A 19,190-nucleotide genomic window follows, 5' to 3' on the forward strand; every position below is an offset into this window, starting at 1 on the left:
AATGACCATATACTGTTTATTATACTATTGATTATACTATACAATTTTCAGATTTGTTTAAAACTTTAGTTGAAAACTTCCCGTTTTTAGGCAATTTTGGGCAAAAGTGAACCTTCTTTTATTTGCGATTTTATACTTGGAAATTACTGTGAACTATGTCATTTAGTTTTTTTGGACAATCCTTTGGAAGCATAGATCTCAGAAAATCAAACTTTTAGCAGACTAGATGTGATCTTGTCTGTTTGATGTGCAGTATTGAAATGTACAACACCTCTTACAGTTCCTAGCACCGTTTTAAGCGAAACTCCTTTCATTTCTTTAAAACATATAACTGCACTAAGTTCAAATATAAGGACAGTTTACAGCCTGTATAGGACAATTAAGGACTATTGTAATGATAGTTTGCATAATGTTTCTTGCACACCGGACTGGCGTTTCCGGTGATTTTACCCATGCCAGCAAAACCCATCTGCCAGCCCCCATGCCAGATGACTCTCGTACTGTTAATGACAACTAGTGGTTTATGCACTGATAATATATTGTTTATGTAAAAATACGAATACGCAAAAAACAGGTTCCTTCATAGTTTCTCTCCGTTCCTTATAGTATATTTCTCGATTCAAAATGCGTTAGTTTACCGCAAGAAAATAACGTAACGCTACAAACGATAAAACTAAATTGGAACTTTGTTATGATGCGTAACGCAAAACATCATGACGTAACTTCTGCATAAGGACGTTAATTCTACTATAAGAAAGAGTGCTACAAAGAAAGTATTTCTACCTGTTATTTGTAAAAAACGGTATGCAAGAAAAAAATCTGCCAGAGTAAAACGCTAACATGTATACGATATGCAAGAAAAAATATCAGTCATGTGTTTACGAATCGGATAGAAATATCCGTTTCTCGGCCACCTGCGCATGGGCGGTAAGCCTCATTACCGCCCAATGCCCTCGGGACGGATATTTCTATCCGATTCGTAAACACATGACAGATATTATTAATCTTACAGATGCACGTCATTTCGTATAGTGTTGCGGCTTCGTTCTGTTGTTCGGCAAGACAGTCTTGATATCGTGCGTCCGCCTTATTGTTACGACTGAGGTATTCAAATATACCGTAACCATATTCAGTATGGTTAAAAATACAGGTTAATATACAAATGTTCCATCGAAAACTAGTGATGAATAGATTTTCTTTCGTTAATTTGAACGTTTTTGTTAGTCATTGGGGAGGCTGGGTTCTCGGAAAATGGCTGCCCCTATTAAATTGTTATCTTTGCTTTGAAATTTCATATAATTTAAGAACAGTTGAGGGTGAGTAATAGGTACATGCATATTTAAGTAAAAATTACAAAAGAAATTACATAAAGTAGATACATTATGTAGTATAAAAATGCACGGGTAACTGAGACGTCATTAATCAATATTTTATGTGGTTTTATATTACAATTAATGATGCTATGCGTCTAGCTCAAAATTGTCCTTCTGACAAAATAATAAAAATACATAAACAGAATAACAGAGAAGACAGTTTAAGGCAGTCTGGAATTGGATTACAGATGAATATTATAATAATCATATAAATTTATATTTACTTTGACATTATATGACCGTTTATGACTGACCCTTTTGCTATGTCCGCTGAATCTAATTAGATCTGGAGGTAAATCCAATATAAACATTCTTAAAAATGTAAATCTGATAGGGTATTGCATATTTTATGAGAATTAATCCATTCTTTCACTTTTTGAAATAAATATTATGTTGTTATCAATGATAAACCGGATTCATAGCCGAGGAAAATGAAATGGCGCTGTATCAGGTACTTCAAATTTCGCGTAGTAATCGCGAGCGAAAAATTAAAACGAGACTCTTGTTAATGTTATTGGACCGGCCTGTTTCATATCTGTGTATATTTAGGTCGACAGGATGTCAGTTCAGTGTACAGACGAGTAGTACTTTCCTTAAAAATGTATTGTTAAAATTACAAGAAAGCTTCAAACTTGACCACTGTCTTTTTTTATTTATATATGAACATGTCACTTCAATACACAGGTACGTCCTGTGTAAACACAACTGGACTTATAATAGGGCCAGAGTTAATGCTCTTGATTTTATAAAACTTGTTCTATTTTGCCTTGTTTACAGTCTAGAGGTTGCATTTTCTGAGTGAATCTTTATGAAACTTGGTCAGAATGTTTGCCTTGATGAAATCTCAAGTGCGGTTAAAAACTAGGTCACAGGGGCAAAACATAGAAAATCTTTGTTTACGCTCTAGAGGTTGCATTTTTTACTCCAATCTTTATGAAACATGGTCAGAGTGTTTGTGATTGCTATGGTAACGGAAATAGTCAAAATATGGCTCTAACAGATGGATCCTTTGATAACTCAAGAAGATTAAGGGCTACCTGGTTAATGAAAATTAGTATGTGAATTGATGGCAATATGGAGATTATGCACAATGACTTGTTTAAAATTCTTTTCTCCATGTGTAAATGTAAAATGAAGTGACTGTTTGTATTTCAGCAGTCATGGCCACCAATGTGCAGATAAAAGGCAAAGCTTCAAAGTTTGACTGTCTCATCTGTAGCAGGAATCTGTCTTCAAGGCAGTGACTTGAGACACATATGCAGGCAAATCATAACAGAAGTAAGTCTAATTCGGTTCTTATTACTGAAAATGAACTGAAATCCACTTGAAATACCGAAATCTGCCTGTTTTACCACTAAAAAACTTAGGAAAATGTGTAAAATAAATGCTTTTTGTTATTGGTTTACCTGAGCTGTCTATCTTTTGTCCACACTTAACCTTGTGCAAGCTATAGACTGCATTTGTCACTGAATCTTCATGTAACTTGGTCAGACGAAATCTAAGCCAAGTTCAAATATGGATCATCTGTGATCAAAAACTAGGTCACCAGGTGAAATCTTAGAGAAATATTGTGTATTCAATAAAGGCTATATTTTACATTGGATTTTTATGAAATTTAGTCAGAATGATTGTCTTGATGAAATCTAGTTTGAGTTTTAATATGCATCATCTGAGGTAAAAAGACTGCTTACTAGGTCAACAGATCAAATGATAAAAAAAACCTTGTGTATGCAACAGAGCTTGCATTTTTTATTTGATCTTCATGAAACTTTATTAGAATATTTGTCTAGATGAAATCTAGGTTGCAGTAAGGCTTTATTGTGGGAGAAGAGTACAAACACAGAGAACTGGAAATGCCTTTTCAAGAAATATAATTCTACATGTAGTTGTCTCCCTTTCTTGTGTTAATTTGGTTAGTGACAATATCGCGACAAGCACATGCTTCGGGGAGCATCATTCGGTTTTACTGATTGTCTAATCCTAATCTGTTTCAGGTTCAGTGGAGTCTAGCTACAAATGCAAACACTTTTTGAACAGGATGCTTAAGTGTAGAAGCAAGTGGACAACAGCAAAAGAAATGGTGTCTTGTAAAGTTGCAGGAAGACTCTTACCAGTCCCACCAGATGAATGCTGTGAAGGTCTTCTTCAGTCAACAAACTCAACTTCTGCATTGGATTTAAAAAAGTGTTTTCGTGTTGAAATTAATGGACAAAAGTACTTCAGTCAGGCATATCAGCGAATGAAAAACAAGAACTTGTTATTTTATGGTTTGTCATTCAGGTGAAGTAGTTTCAGTCAAGTTTTTTGTTGTTAACAAAGAAAAGAAAGTGTTTGCTGTCGTGAAAGTATATGAAATACCTGATGACTGTTACATCCTTAGATCTAGTGGCAGACATATATTTAAAGTTGTATCAACTGAATGTCTGAAAACAATTCATGTGTCTCAGATCATGGATAAACTTTTCTATATAGCTATTGACAATGCTGTATATGTTGTATGTATGCCAAACATTCTAGGCAGAAGTGTGTTTAAGTAAGGTACAAACAGTCCACACGAATGCCCCCCCCCCCCCTATCCAGTGGTTAGACCAATAAAATACTTTTCATTAAAAAGACTCTAGCAAATTAGTATTGATTAGTGTATTTCAGAAAATTACCGGACAATATATATGGTTATAATTAGTCCCCTACTGTGAAACCGGAAGAAACTATAGGTTTACCCTCCGTCTGTCCATCTGTCCGTCAGCGAAAAAGAAGTGGATTATGCGATTACTCAAAAAGTACATAAGCTAGATTCATGAAACTTGGTGTGTAGTTACAGGACGATATGTAGATTATGCACATCATTTTATTTTTTCAGTCGGACTAAAATTGTTGGTTGCTATGATAACAGAAATTCCGTCTGTCCTTCAGCGAAAAAAAGTGGATTACGCGATTACTCATAAAAAAGGGTCCTAGCATTATCTATGACAGCACAGGCCCAAATCAGCCTTTGGGGCACAAGATACATATGTACAGTTCATGAGATAAAATTTTAACGCTTTTGTATGCTACACATTTATATGATCATGCTTAAATCTGCACAAACAGTTATTACAATAAAAATTATCTCAAAGTAGGTGGATCTTTAGAAATTTTGTTCAGTATAAATTTTATGAAAAGTTCATGCCAGATATATTTTCTGCTTGTTTTAAGTGCGTAAAAAATCTTTGTTTCTGACCATGGTCTGTATCCTTTCCAACCATGGTTTACATACATAATGTCTGTGTCAGTTTGTTTCTAACCATGGTTGTAATTTTTCACCATGGTAACAAAGTTGACCATGGTCAGTCATATCTCAACCATGGTCTACATCAGTTGACCATGGTGGCCTTTTTTTCAACCATTGTTTGACCATAGTCAACCATGTCAAAATTTCTGGTCCAACCATGGTCAAACCTGGAATGGCTATGCTGAACCATGGTTGTAAATGGTTGAACATGGTCACATTTCGCAGGGGGTTGTCACTCATTGTCTGCGTTAACGCGTGTTAGTTAAGTTTTTCGGTTAAGTTTTTTAAAATCAACATATCTCCAGGTTAAGTTTTTCAAACAGACCTTGGTCAAAGTTTGAAGTGGTTAGGCGCTTAACTGTCAATCAAGAGGTCGTGCCAACCTCTGCGGCGATTACTTCCCCTTGCGATACAGTAACTAATGAACGCCAGGGAAGGTAACTGCTGCGAATAGCTTGGAGGTCGTGAGGTTGTATCACGCCTTTGGCGCTTGAAATTTGAAATTAATAGTACATGCTTAAAGACTTGTGTAAATAAAAGATCAGAGCAGAAAATAAAATATGAAAACCATGACTGACTTGACAGTTATTGTAGTTTGGACTCCATGAACTAGACGCACCAAGAGTCAAACCTTAAGGTCTGTGTCCACCTTTGCTCCGGTCCTTACAGAAATTTTTTTGATCTATTTTATGTATGCTTTTCGTTGCCGGTGCCTGGTACCTCCTATAAATGGCTATGTACAGTCCTTGCCAGTAGACTTGTCCCCCATGGTACCTATGTACTTAACTAACTCATTTCCAGTTTAAATATTCTTATACTAATCTGCAGAAAATACATGGTCAACTTCTTCTATGGCATCTAGTCTCTAACTGACTCACAAAAATATCATTATAAATTTTGAACAACTATTGAAACAGACAAGTTCACCCCTAGATGAAAACCGCTTCAGTAGGTCAACTCCATGCTACCGGTGCAAGTGTTAAAATGGTACAAGTATGGTAAGCTGTATCCCGCCACTGCTGATATCTTATGGATATGTGTGTGACATCAGAATTGTCAAACTTGGTATTGGAAATAAACAACTTGTTTTCTAGCAAAAACTGAGAAAGGGACTATTACACTTTACACAAAGTGCGGCTGAAATTGTCAGATGTCAACCCTAATGGACAAAGCTGGGAATTATTCTATTCTTGTGTAATTTACATATATGTGTTTTGAGTATTACGTAAATGGTATTTTTTTCAATGATATAACAAAAATTAAGGAGGGTATGTGATAGTGTCAAAAAGCATGAGCTAGAATATGCAGATACTATTTTTAGTGCGAAAAGAATCCAGTTGAAATCAACTGTAAAATTTACACAATGTGGCACTGAGGCTTTAAGATTAGCAAGACAAAATATCTGTACAACTTTTATTGTTTATTACAAATATACAAAGTTTAGCACTTTCATAGTATAAAAACCCACTACTGCACATAAAATGAGGGAGTCACTTTAAAAATAGAAAGTCACAGAAGTACATTTTAAGTTCCTTAGATGCAGGTATTTTTCAAAGTTAAGAAAGTATATTTGAAGTTCCACTTGAATCCTCAATTTTTGTTTGTTAAAGATTCTAAAGTATCATTGAAGTCCCCTAGTACTTACTTGAAGTCTCATGCTCAAAAGTGGAGCACAATTAAGGCCCCGGAGACTTCAGGGGAAGTATGAGACAAGTACAATTGAAGTCTCCGGACTGAATGCGAAGCAGGTCTATGTGATTGGAAGTAGCTTTTAAATACATCTGAAGTGTATTTTAAGCAGAGGCCTTTTTTGAAGCTCCTACTACTTTTGATGTAACTTAGATTGAAATGTAACACTGGCAGTCTCTTTCAACACTGTAACTATTACCCCCATGTAAATGTTACAAGCATGGATATTGCACTTTATTAACATAAACATTAGTCATTTTTCAGTAAATGTTACTTGTATATTATGCAAATATCTATTCCAAGTCTGTAATTTCTGATGCTCCAGCATGCACCTCCAAATTCATTGTCCATGGCTAATTTCAGTCTAAATAGTATACCTAGAATAAAAGAAATAAAAATAATTTTCAGTATTTAAAATATTTTGCTTTCTGTGTAAAAAATGTTAAATGTTAAAATTTTAAGAAAAGATACATCTCTATTTTGCTGTCCCTTGTAAACATGTTGAAAGTTAGATGCAAATTACTGGAAAAAGTGCCATCACTAATTGAAATGAAATATTCAACCATAGGGTTAAAAAGAGAAATCAAACACTCAAAATACTCACAAGTCCTTAGAAAAAACAGCTTAGTCTTTCAACATTTTGGGAAGCTGTATATTCTGGCCTGTAATGTAATATAAAGCAACTTGATAAATTTTTAATATATCCTTTTGAAAAGGAGTTACTGAAATATTGAATTTTGTTAGGACATATATTGGAATCTGTCTGCTTTTGTCATAGTTTATAGAAAATTGATTCTGAATCTTGTTCTGAAACAAGTATATACATGTATTATCTTCTCATCTTTACAACAAACAAAAATGCAAGGTACAATCTGTGTGTACATCAGAGCATAATTAGTATTTTGAAGTTTTATTTATCAGATCTTCCTTAGGTAATTCAATTCAATTCCACAGTTACAGGTTATGTGTTTTGTGAAAGGCAAGGAAGAGTTCTAAAATACCTTCTTATTATACTGTTTGTTTTGGTGCATTCAATGTTTCAAGACACACAGTAATACTCTCTGAAATAAAAAAGTCAAAGAATAATTTATGACATAACCAATATGCATAATTGTGTGTTAATTTAATTACAGAGGTCATAATCCATAATGTTTCAGAAAATATTTCAACTTCAAGTCTCTAACACTTTCAATGCTTAGAATAAAAACAATGCCTTCATATAACCAGCATTCATCACACTACAAAGGCAAATTCATAGCAATATTATTAACAGTTTTGCAAAATATGACTGAACATCTTTTAATATTCATCAAATAAAATTTTACATTCAATCTTAGATGAAAATATAGAATAAGATGAAAATACAAGAAAATATTGAATATCTTAAATGAAAATAATCTAATTCTTAGAAGCTTTATGAATATGGCCTCAGGTTTATAGATTTAAAGTCACAAAATGAATTTCAAAGCAATTTTCTTGAATTAAAAGGTAATGTCTTGACAGGTACATGTATCAGACTGGCATTCCACTGCAGCTGCTCTTTCACTGTATAGAATGTGTCATGAGAACAGAAGTCATAACACCACTACTATATCTTGGGTCTTATAGTTGATCTGGTGTTACTCTTGCATAAATATGACAAACATTTCCTTTTATTCTAGAAAATACAGGTCAAGGAAGTTTCAAAAGGACCTTGTAATACACTGCAACCCTGGATATACAGAATATAAAATAATTATTTTAAAGCGTTTATGCCTTCAGTAGAAACAAAGTATATAGATGGTTAAAGAACTGTGGAGATTAACTTTGAAAGCCCAGTACATCATAAGAAAAATTGTGTAATGAAAATTTTACAATTATCAAAAAGACATACCTTGTTGACCACTGACCAGTTGAAGGTAACTAAATAAATCATCTCAATTCATACCATTACCTGAAATATGATACAAAACAAACACTGATTAGTGCAAGACATCACAATAATAATGTTGATAAGACCTTTACAATTTCAATCATATTCTGTTGACAATGAAGCAGACAGTGAAGCATTCTTTTATACCTGAAGGGTTTGTCTCATTTGTGAAGGACATCAGAAAAAATATTCCATATTTTAATAATCAATGAACAATATCTGCTTGCTTGTATTTGTCAAATTACTGCTTCATTACTTTCAGTAAATATGAAATATTCATATAGTGATCATGTATGCAATTCAATGAGTAGAGTCTACACACCTTTCATCAGGTTGAATCTACTGTTATAAACAAATCAGAAAAATAATGCAAAATGTAAACAGTACATGTCAGTAGATTTTTTTCTTTTGCAGTCTTATCAAGGTGAACAGTTATGACCAAAACACCACCGTTTTAAGGTAACTTGACGTGGACAACCAAGATGGCGTCACGAAATTGGGGTTGGTCACATTATTTACTCATATAGACGATATGCTGCTACATAGGTCTAAAGATGCATTTTAATAATTTAATACACACATATACAATTGTAAACATGCATTTAATTTATAAAATTATAAAATCAAATGTTCTGAAACTCACCATGAAAATTAGTCAATTTTTGTGCACATTTTGCGAAAACGTTATGTATCCAAACTGAAAATAATTTATATCCTCATATCTTTGAATATGTCCTTCAGGTGCTCCACCTATCAACAAAAGAACTTATCCTCTAAGTTTTATGCTATTTGCTCTGTAATTTCGTATATAAATTATAAATTTCAATATTTTGTTGCAAATAAATTCAGTAACAAGGGGCTATGCAATTCCAAAAATATGTTTATCGTAAAACTCACCCAGTCCTATGAACGGAAAGTGAACCCAAACATAGCTGATTTTGGGTATATTACATTATGTTTTATGACCATTGCATGTTCAAATGCAGAAATCCTCATCAAACTGGTTCTATATTGTTTGGGAGGCATCAGAAAAATCAATAAAATATACTTATCAATTACATTAAACATACATTAATTTAGTATGGCCTAAGACCCACACTTTCCATGAGATTTCCATGCAAGTCAGTGAAGTTTTGAAATTGAGGGTTTTTCAAACAGTAGCAAGCACATTTGAACTAGGACCAGATTGAAAAGATTGTAAAAGTTTTATTTAATTGAAATACAAACAATGTAGAATTACTAAGAAATGAACACAGCACTCAAAACTCTAAATATGTGAGGATGTAAAGTCTCAGAAATAAGAAAATAAAATACTTACATGTACTTGGAACTTTTTTAATGACCTTCATACACCATGCAGGTTTCAACATTTTAGGGTGTCAAACATAGAAATTTATAATTAACCAACGAAATTCCAGAGCAAATAGCATAAAACTCAATACATAAGTTCTTTTGTTCATAGGTGGAGCACCACAAGTACATATTCAAAGATATGAGGATATAAATTATTTTCAGTTTGGATATATAACTTTTCTGCAAAATGTGCACAAAAAAATGACTAGTTTTCATGGTGAGTTTCAGAACATTTGATTTTATAATTTTATAAATTAAATGCATTTTTACAATTGTATATGTGTGTATTAATGATTGACATGCATCTTTAGACCTCTGTAGCAGCATATCGTCTATACGAGTAAATAAATGTGACCAACCCAAATTTCGTGACGCCATCTTGGTTGTCCGTGTCAAGTTACCTTAAGCGTGATAAATTAACAGACATCCCTTCCCAGTCCATTTATTTTAACTTTTTATGAAATTATGTCATTATTGTTGTGGACTTCATAAACATCGTCCGGTTACTATGTATGTCCGAAGCTCTAACGATGTCAAATTTACTAATCAAGTGCTGAAAAAAATCATTCGAAAATACAGAAATGTTGAATATCTCTAATCACTACTGCAAGTTATTGTGTGTCACAGATAACTGTACCGTTGTGACACTCGTGTGTCAATAATTCTGCTTGCTTTCCATTGAAAGAGAATCGAAAGAATACTCTTTTGGTTTATTTAACACAACAAAATGGCATTTAATCTACTTACCATATAAATTCCACGTAGAAGGGTAAACAATTGTAATTATTCCACGATAAATAATCTACTTTCGTTTTCACATCCACACGTTGACAGTGGCGCCACCTATAATATTGCCTGGCAACGAGCACCTAGCTTCAAGGGAGGCTACTCGTATACGTGAAAAAGGCCAAACAAATATTATTGTTTCTTCCAAAATTCGTTTATTAGCAACTTTGCTCCGGTTTCTGGTTAGGAAAATATTAAATGGAATTAACAATTTTAATAGCTGTTATAAATTGTTAAACGGAGCAAGGGTTGCTAATAAGCGAATTTTGAGTCTGAAATGGCCGAATTCAGCAATTTTAACACGAAATGCCAGTACCGTTCGTAATTTGAACTCATTTTACACCAATACTGAGAATGTGTTAATATTAAAAACGACATAGTTCGGTAGTTTAAAGTTTTGTTTAATGAAAACTGTCGATTTTTAACACTGTCATCGATCTTTTTATTTTTCAAAAATCGGGGGCCATCTGCCTATATAAATCATACGTACGCCTTTGCTGTAGGTGACGTGACGATGATAACAGGTTGTTTCAGATTAACGAAATGTAATCAACATGTAATCAGAAAGTAATAATGGTAATGATTTAGTTATGTAATCAATCACATTTGGATTACATGCAAGTCAAACTATTTTGTTGCTGTGGTTGCTGCTATATATGGTATCTATAAACTTTACAGTTAGTCAGAACATTTTTTTTAATACAGACTAATGCAATTTGCTATTAAACTATTGATGAGATGTAACGGTCACAGGTGCAAATAAATGCTGGATACAGAATCAATTATTGATTTAATAAAATGATGATATGAGTCGTTTTTAAAAATGACACATTGAGAACAATCGAAAACTTTCATTCATTGCATGTACCCATGTAATTCCTTGTATTACCTGACCACACGCGAATTAATGAATGCAGTTATGTGGTGCAATATTTTATCTGAGCGATTACCTCGATTTTTCTTGCCAACAAATAGAAGCATGCGTACATTATCTGATTAGATTACGACTTGTTGTAAAATACTAGACATTATATTTGTATATTGTTATATTGTATAAATACCCACAATGAATTATCATGCACCCCATACAAATGTTTACTTACACCCCTACGAAGGTTTATAATGAAGTTTTGAAATCAGGCCTAGATCTTGAGGAATGCGTTGCATGTTTTAAATGTAAGTCGCAAATATACACAGAGTGAACCAGGAAGATACACCTAAACCAGATTTGCATGTCTTCGGTAGAAATTTCAAAATGTTAGTGTACGATTAAAGTATCTGTCAGTACACTTCAGGTACAATATTATCACGGGTATAGGGTAGCAACGAGAAACAATGTAATTGATGGTGTTAACGACTACAATATAAAACGAAGTACATTGTAGTACTATTTAATTCATGCTTTTAACGGAGCCATTAAAGTGACTTCCATTATTCTTATTTTTATTTTGTTCTTCGTTTTATTTCGTACTTTCTCTTTTATATCCAAAAGCTAATTTTTCAAAATTCAATACGAGAGAAAGAGGAGAGGACGAAAAAATCGCTTGTCTTTAAGTCCTACTGTGAAATCTAACTTCACACGCACTTACGTAAGTTTTTTACACTACGTATTTGCAATAATGGAGGGACGGGTGGACAATCAAATTTTACAGATGAGGAGACAAGATATTAAATTGATTTCGAAAAATTACTACGAATATTCAAGCTACGTAACTTGAAATTTCGAATTTCAAAACTGAATTCACGTCCTAGTATTTCGAGTAAAAATAACGCACCTAATACTAACGCTCTTTCGGACGCCGGAAATAGCAACATGTAAAAGTATCAATGATATGTTGATTTCGACTTGTGTAGATGTTTAATTAGATATGTAAGAAGATCTTTTAGAAATATACGGTAAGAAATTAAAGTAATCTGATAAAGTCTGCTATAGAGGTAACGAAATGTGCAACACCCTTCACGGCCCCTAGCGCAGACTCAAGCGAAACTCTATTATAAAAATTGATATGTCTCCATGGTAAGAAAGAACTTGAAATAATTACAATGTGTTCACAGAAGATTAATGGCACTTAAACAAAGGCTGATGCCATAATAAAGGTTAATCAAGTGTACAAGTTTAACACACACACATGACAACGAATCATTAGTATATCGAACCCGGTTTGACAGAGTCTAATGAAAATTGTAACTATGATCATACACGCCCTTCTCACCCCCACGAACTAGGTATACATGTATACAAAGAAAATGTACTTTTTCCTACTTCTTTATATTGAAAGATGGCGAAACTTCTGTTATGACCATTATGACCAAAAAGTGTTTTCTTCTCAAAACCTAACAATTAAGATTATTGTCGTTTAAAGGGAGAATAGAATCCAAAACAAAAGAAGACTTTTGAAGATTTACGAGTTATGTTCCTGTAGAAATGTCCTAAAGTATGTTTACCTTTGAAAGTTCACGGCATAAGAGGGACATAATGGTAGTTCTGTTTTTGGCCAGATATTTCTTTCGGAAAATCATAAAATAAAATTATAAATTTAAAGTATATTGTCAATTTACGAAGTTCGAAAAATACATATTTTTCGCATTTTCTTGTGTTTTTTTATCTTTCTTTTTTTTATTGATGAAAAGAGCTAAAATTCTAATAAAAAAATCATTTTTTCTTCCAAATGAGCGACACGACCTTTCATTATTCTTATTGAATAACGGCAAAATTACATGTAGATATTCCTTAAAGTATCATTGATAAAGTCGTTTGTATAAGTCATAACTATTGTATTACATAGCAGGTATTTTCAGTTGCAATAACAAGTTTACGTTTAAAGGGAGAATAAAATCTAAAAACAGACAGGTCCGTGAAGTTGGCAGTGGGATAGACATTGGACATTCGGATAGACATTCGAAACGAATGCAGATCTGATAGACATTAGACATTCGGATATACATTCGAAAAAATCAAGTCGAATGCAGATCTGATAGACATTAGACATTCGGATAGACATTCGAAAAACTGCGGCTGAATGCATATCTGATAGACATTAGACATTCGCATAGACATTCGAAAAAGATCAAGTTGAATGTAGATCTGATAGACATTAGACATTCGGATAGACATTCGAAAAACTGAGGCTGAATGCATATCTGATAGACATTAGACATTCGCATAGACATTCGAAAAAGATCAAGTTGAATGTAGATCTGATAGACATTAGACATTCGGACAGACATTCGAAAAACTGAGGCCGAATGCATATCTGATAGACATTAGGCATTCGCATAGACATTCGAAAAAGATCAAGTCTAATGTAGATCTGATAGACATAATGGCCCCCGTAATTTGGCTTATGCAAAATTTTTTATGTCAATTTTTTTTTCCCCCGTTTCCCCAAAGGAGGATAAGTAGAAGGTTAAAATTTGCATTTTGTTTTGGCCCGAGGTTGGGTTTTTTTTTGGGTTTTCCTTAATAAGTTTTAAATTAGTTCAATGGTTGGGGTTTTTAGGAGATTTTGGGGAAAATTTTTTAAATTTTAATAAAAAAGTTTAACTTAGTTAAAAAATTTTGGTAAATTAAAACTCAAGGTTTCCTAAAAGAGCATTAAGTTTTAAAATTTGGGTTATCCAGTTTAAGTGTGGTAAAATTTTTTTCCAACGATCGGTATTAAAATAAAAGACCGGTTTTTTTTGGGCGGGGGGTTTGGTTTGCCTTCTGAGTTGAAGTATTTGAAGAATTTGGGACAATTTGGGGTTTACAGTCCCATGATTTAGGGTGGGGTTTGGGTACGGGATTTGAAAAAAATTTTTTAGGGTTTCTTAGAATTAAAAAATTTTTGGGATTCTAGAACTAAACTATTCCCTACCAGGGAATGGGACCCAAATAGGAAATTTAGTTCCGGGGTTTTAAAAATTTTCATGGGAATCTTTTGTCTTCCCAAAGGCATTTTGGTAAGGGGAAAGAATTGCTTTTTGGGTTTTTGGGGGGTTCCTGATTGTTTGTCCTTTGGGTTTCCTTTTAAGCCTGTCTAAAGTTGAGTTATAGAAAAAGTTGGGTTGGGAGGGGGTTTTCTTCAAAAAAAAAGACAAAGTTTTTCTTAAATATTAAAATTGGTTGGTCTTGGTAAACTTCGTTTTTATTATCCCGGGGGGCCCATAGATTAGGAAAAATTTTCCTTAATCGTTTGCCAGTATTGTTTTCTTTCAAGTTGGGGCCCGGGAATGGAAACCCTTGGGGTTAAGGCCTTGGTTAATTGCCTTTAGGTTAAATTCCTTGTTAATCCAAAAGTTAAAGGTAATTATTATGGGGGTTTTTAAAGGCTTTCCCAAAAAGGGGATTGGGGAATGGGTTTTAATTTTAACTTTGTTGGCTGGTAACCCAGGAATTTTTAAATTAAAGGGTCAGTAAGGATGGTCAGCAGGGATTAAATTCGGATGGGGTTAATTAGGCCCGGGATTTAATTGTTTTGCGGGGATACAAGGGGAAAATAAATTTTTTTTGAGGAATGGTTAAATTTCCCCCTTAGGGGGCCCCCAAACCCCCGGTCCATTCCACATTTCCTTCCATTTCATCGGCAAAACAATTTCCCCGCTTTCGCTTAAAAAAACCCCCCCCCCCCCAAAACCTCCCAAAAAATTTTTCCTTAACCTTAAATTTCCCTCCCCCCAACCCCCGAAACAATCAACCCGGAATCCCCCCCGCTTTCGGCCCCTTTTTCCCCCCCAATTGTTAACCCTTTAGGTTTCCCCGGGAAGGGTTTGGTTTCTATGTTGGGAAATTATTTTAAAGGGATAAATTCATTTAGGGCAAGATATATGGAGGTAAAAATTTTTCCAAAATATAGTTTACGGGAAATGTCTAAAATAAAAGGTTGTGTTTAAAATTAATTTCATGTCAATTATCCTTAAGCTGTATTCACCCGTAAGACTGATAGGTGGATTCAAGGTTTTTGTGTCCCCTGGTTTTGCCCAAAATTTGTTAAATTTTAGTTAATTGTTACAATGGGGTTTTTGGCCCCTTGGGGTAGGTTTCCGAGTTAATTTATAAATTAAGGGACTTTTTGGTTTGATCGTTTGGGTAATTTTAAATTTCCAAGGATTTTAAAGTCATTTGAAATTAAAACCCTGGTATATACCCCAATTTCCTTTCCCGGTGAAACAAAAGTGATCTTTTAGGCCCGGGTTTTTCCTCCCAAAGGGGTTTTATGTGAAGGTTTTGGGGGGTTTTTTGGGCCCTGGTTAGGTTCCCGAGAATTATTAAAAGTTTTCTCTTAAATTAGGGGCGGGGTTTTTTACATATCCAAAATTTCAATAAACCCAAAAAAAGGGTTTATGGCTTAAAATAAAGGGGTTTTACTCCCAAAAGGCCGTAAGGGACCAAATTAAGTTTTTGGGCCAGGCCTTTTGCCATTTGTTCCGGTTTTGGCCAGGGTAGGTGCCTGGTTTTGGCTGGTTTTTCCCCTTTTTAAACTTTAAAGGAAAAAAGGGGGATTTTAAAATTTCCGGGTTTCAATGAAAAAATATTAAAATTTCCTTTTGCTAGAAAATTAAAGGGTTCCGGGGAAAACAAATTTCGCAGCAGAAAAGTAAGATTTTAAACCCAAAGGGTGTTGCCCAAAAAGGTTCTTAAATTTTTTTGGGGGGGAAAGGCAGTTTTTAGGGGGGTTTTGGGTTTTTCTTTTGAGGTTTTTTAAAAAAGGTTTGGGGGTTTTCCAAGGTAAAAGGGGGGAATTTAAAAGGAAAAAAGAATGTTTAAATAATTTAAATTTCGTTTCCAAGCTTAAAGTAGCATAAATGTTTTGTAAATGCCAATTCTTTTTCCCAAAATTTTTGGGGAAAAATTTCAAGGTTAAGTCGGGCAGGGGAAATTTCTTGAAAATTTCGGTTTTCCCCTTTTGGAAGATTGTGTTTTTAGGTTCCCGAAAACCCGGAATTTAACCAAAAATTATATTCTGTTTTAAATTCAAAATTTCGGGCCAGGAAAAGCAAGCAAAACCCAAATGGGTTTCCATTTGCTTGTTTTTCTTTAAAATCTTTTCCATTCCAAGGTCGGATCGGGGGAGGGTCTTTTTAATTTTGGATTTTCCCTTTTATTAAAAATTTGTTTGGGTATAAATTCGGGGACCAACCGGAAAGGGAAATTTAAAATTTTAAAATTATTCGAATTTTGTTTAAAAAAAGGGGTTTGAGGCCCAAAAACCAAGGTGGTTTTGGACCAATTTTGGGCCCTTTTGGGTTCCAAGTTTATCGGGCAAAGGGGTTCCGGTGTTAAGTGGCAGGGAAAAATTTAATTTATTTGGACTGTTTTTTTTTGGGGGGGGTTTTTGTTAAATTTAAATTGGTAAACTTCCGGAAAGTTTAAGGTGGTTTTAATGGTTAATTTTAGCCAAAGATCGTCAAAAAAAATGTAGGTTTAATTGATTCGTTTCCCAAAAGTAAGGAACTTTTTTGGCCTTAGGTAAGGGGAATTTTGGGTTTCCCCGGTAAATTTCCGAGAAATTTACTGTTAAATTTAAAATTTTGGGGGGTTTTTTAGTTCGGAGCTTAAAAAAAGCCAAATTTCCCGGGCCAAAAAAGGGGTTTTTCAAGCAAGCTAAAGAATGTAAAATTTAAGTTGGGGTTATTGGGTTCCCTTGAATCCTTAATTTTCAAAAGGATGGCAGTGGGGAAATTGGTCAATTTTAATTAAACACGGTTTTTCCCCCCTGATTAAAATTCTTTAAAGCCAAATTAAGGTTCAGGTTTTCATTGGTTAGGGTTTTGAAATTTTCAAGGGCAGCTTTTTTTGGATTGATAAAGGGGTTATCTGGTTAAAGTCGGGGTGGTAATGGTTTCCCAAAAAATTTTTGGTTTCTTTAAAAATAGGTTTTTGTCAACTTAAGGGCCACGAAATATTAAGGAGTTTTGGTCTATTAAGATATATTGGTTCTTTTTCAGTTCCCAAGGTGCGAGAGGAACGAATTGCACAATTTGTTAGACTGTTTGTGTTGTCTCTGTTAAGGATCTTGAGTAATTGATTAAGGGTTATGCGTCGGTGACTTGGAGTCGTATAATTGAGTAATTTACAGATACAATTTTTTTCGCAAAAAAGTAGGGTGGGTAAGTTAAGTTAAAAGCTTATCAAGCGCGTTAGGTCCCTTTTGAAGCTTATTGTGTACCTAAATTGGGGTCATTTTGGTTCCCAAACGGTACGTCATGCAGGACTAAATATTCAAGTGTTTTTAGTCCACGTGTATTTCCTGATGTTGAGGTAATTTGTTTAACAATGAGGTTAGGTCCATGTTGGATGGTTTGATTGATAAATTCGGCAATTTTTTCTTTCATAAATAAAAATATTGGGATTTCTTTACGCATAGTGGTCATGAGTATACATGAAATTTAATTGGGTCAATCCATATTTTCAGTGGTTTTTGCCTAAGCGTGGTATCTAGTCAAGAAGATTTAAAGGTAATTCGGCCGGTGTTATGTGTTCCCCGATGCTTAGTTCCTATTAGTGACTACAATTTGAGGGTTCTGTTCTGGGTTCGGCAGTGGTATTGGGGTAAATCATTATAAGACATTTTCAAACGTTGATATGAAATAAATGTGTGGTTTGGTTTAAACTTCCCAGGATACTAAAGGACTAAATGATATATTGGTGTTAGAATGAATGGGGTATCTTAGTTTCCAAGATCGATAATTCAAGGCGAAAAAATTAAAGTGGTTTATGGGAGTGGCTTAGTGTTTGTCCCCCCAGTTGAAGGTATAACTTTAAGTTAACTTATAATTGGGGTAGGCCGATTCGTGCATGGTCGGGCAGGGGTTCAACGGGGTAAATCATATTCAGACAAATTTTACTTTTATATAAAATGATGGTGCTGGGTTTATCTTTTAAGCTTATCAAAGCTCAATTAGAGGGCTAAGATTGAAAGCTGTATTCGGGCTCCCTTTCAGGTCATTTTAAAAGATCGATAAAGAATCGTTATGTGTTTATCCCGTGGTTTGGTTTCCCGATATTGAGTATTGGTCTGATCTAATTTGAGGGGTAATTTCGGTATTGGCAGGGTATTCATGGTAAAAAAAAATGTTTATCTCTTGAATAAAGATATGTGTGGGATTCTTGATTACATATTGGGTCAGAATGAGGATGTTAGCTTAATTCGGGTTTAATAGAAATCATCTTTTTAAAAAGTGTCGGTAGGCGAAAGACTTAAATGTGTTAACAGTGGAATGGTTGCCCTGTTGAGGTACTTAATAAGTTAAATTTAGGGTTTGGCATGATTGAGGTGCGGTTATTCGGAGTAAAATTTCCAGAATTTATAGTTCTTAAATAAAGCTTGTAATTTGGTTAAAGCTTATGCATGGTCAGCTAGGATCAACGTTTTAAAGAGAATCCTTCTAATGAAAGAGGGTGGTTTTTTTCCCAAGCATCGTTTCAAGGAGGACAAAGATTATGGTTTGTGGGGCAGTGTTGCCTCGATGTAAGGTATCTTTGAATTCTATCCAATTAAGGTAAGGGTCGGTGCATTTGGGGGACGTAATGAAAAATCCTATTAGAAATGTTTCATACTTGATAAATAAATATGGTTGGGATTTTTTCAGCTTCGCAATCGAGTAATCAGTATAACATTTAAACCTTGATGGGTTTGCGATTATGAGTTTAATTTTTTCAAAGGTCCGAGTCAGGGAGAATCGGCAATTGTTTTATTAGTGGTATTTTTCCCCTGATGAGAATTGGTGATTAAATTTAGGGTTACGCGGTCACTGGTGGCGGGGTTTAATTCGAGTAATTATACAGAATTTTTGTATCTAAATTAAAGATGGTTGGGAAAAATTT

The 19,190-nt window shown here is 34.2% G+C and overlaps 1 protein-coding gene and 1 long non-coding RNA gene across 2 annotated transcripts; one reads left to right on the forward strand and one right to left on the reverse strand.

Moving 5' to 3' along the window:
• Window positions 1-2,496: 2,496 nt before the first annotated feature.
• On the forward strand, window positions 2,497-3,932 carry LOC128548278 (uncharacterized). The gene is made up of 2 exons (XM_053522757.1): window positions 2,497-2,651; window positions 3,368-3,932. Exons 1-2 carry the CDS (start codon window positions 2,630-2,632, stop codon window positions 3,655-3,657), a joined length of 312 nt encoding a protein of 103 aa, XP_053378732.1. The 5' UTR covers window positions 2,497-2,629; the 3' UTR covers window positions 3,658-3,932.
• A 2,136-nt stretch (window positions 3,933-6,068) lies between these two features.
• On the reverse strand, window positions 6,069-10,503 carry LOC123542940 (uncharacterized). Its single transcript, XR_008367042.1, has 5 exons — window positions 10,346-10,503; window positions 8,207-8,266; window positions 7,335-7,394; window positions 6,938-6,995; window positions 6,069-6,710 (listed from the first exon to the last, which is right to left on the reverse strand). It is a non-coding gene; the product is annotated as an uncharacterized LOC123542940 (long non-coding RNA).
• Window positions 10,504-19,190: the final 8,687 nt, after the last annotated feature.

Source organism: Mercenaria mercenaria, chromosome 14 (genome assembly GCF_021730395.1).
Source record: "Mercenaria mercenaria strain notata chromosome 14, MADL_Memer_1, whole genome shotgun sequence".
Taxonomy (NCBI): domain Eukaryota; kingdom Metazoa; phylum Mollusca; class Bivalvia; order Venerida; family Veneridae; genus Mercenaria; species Mercenaria mercenaria.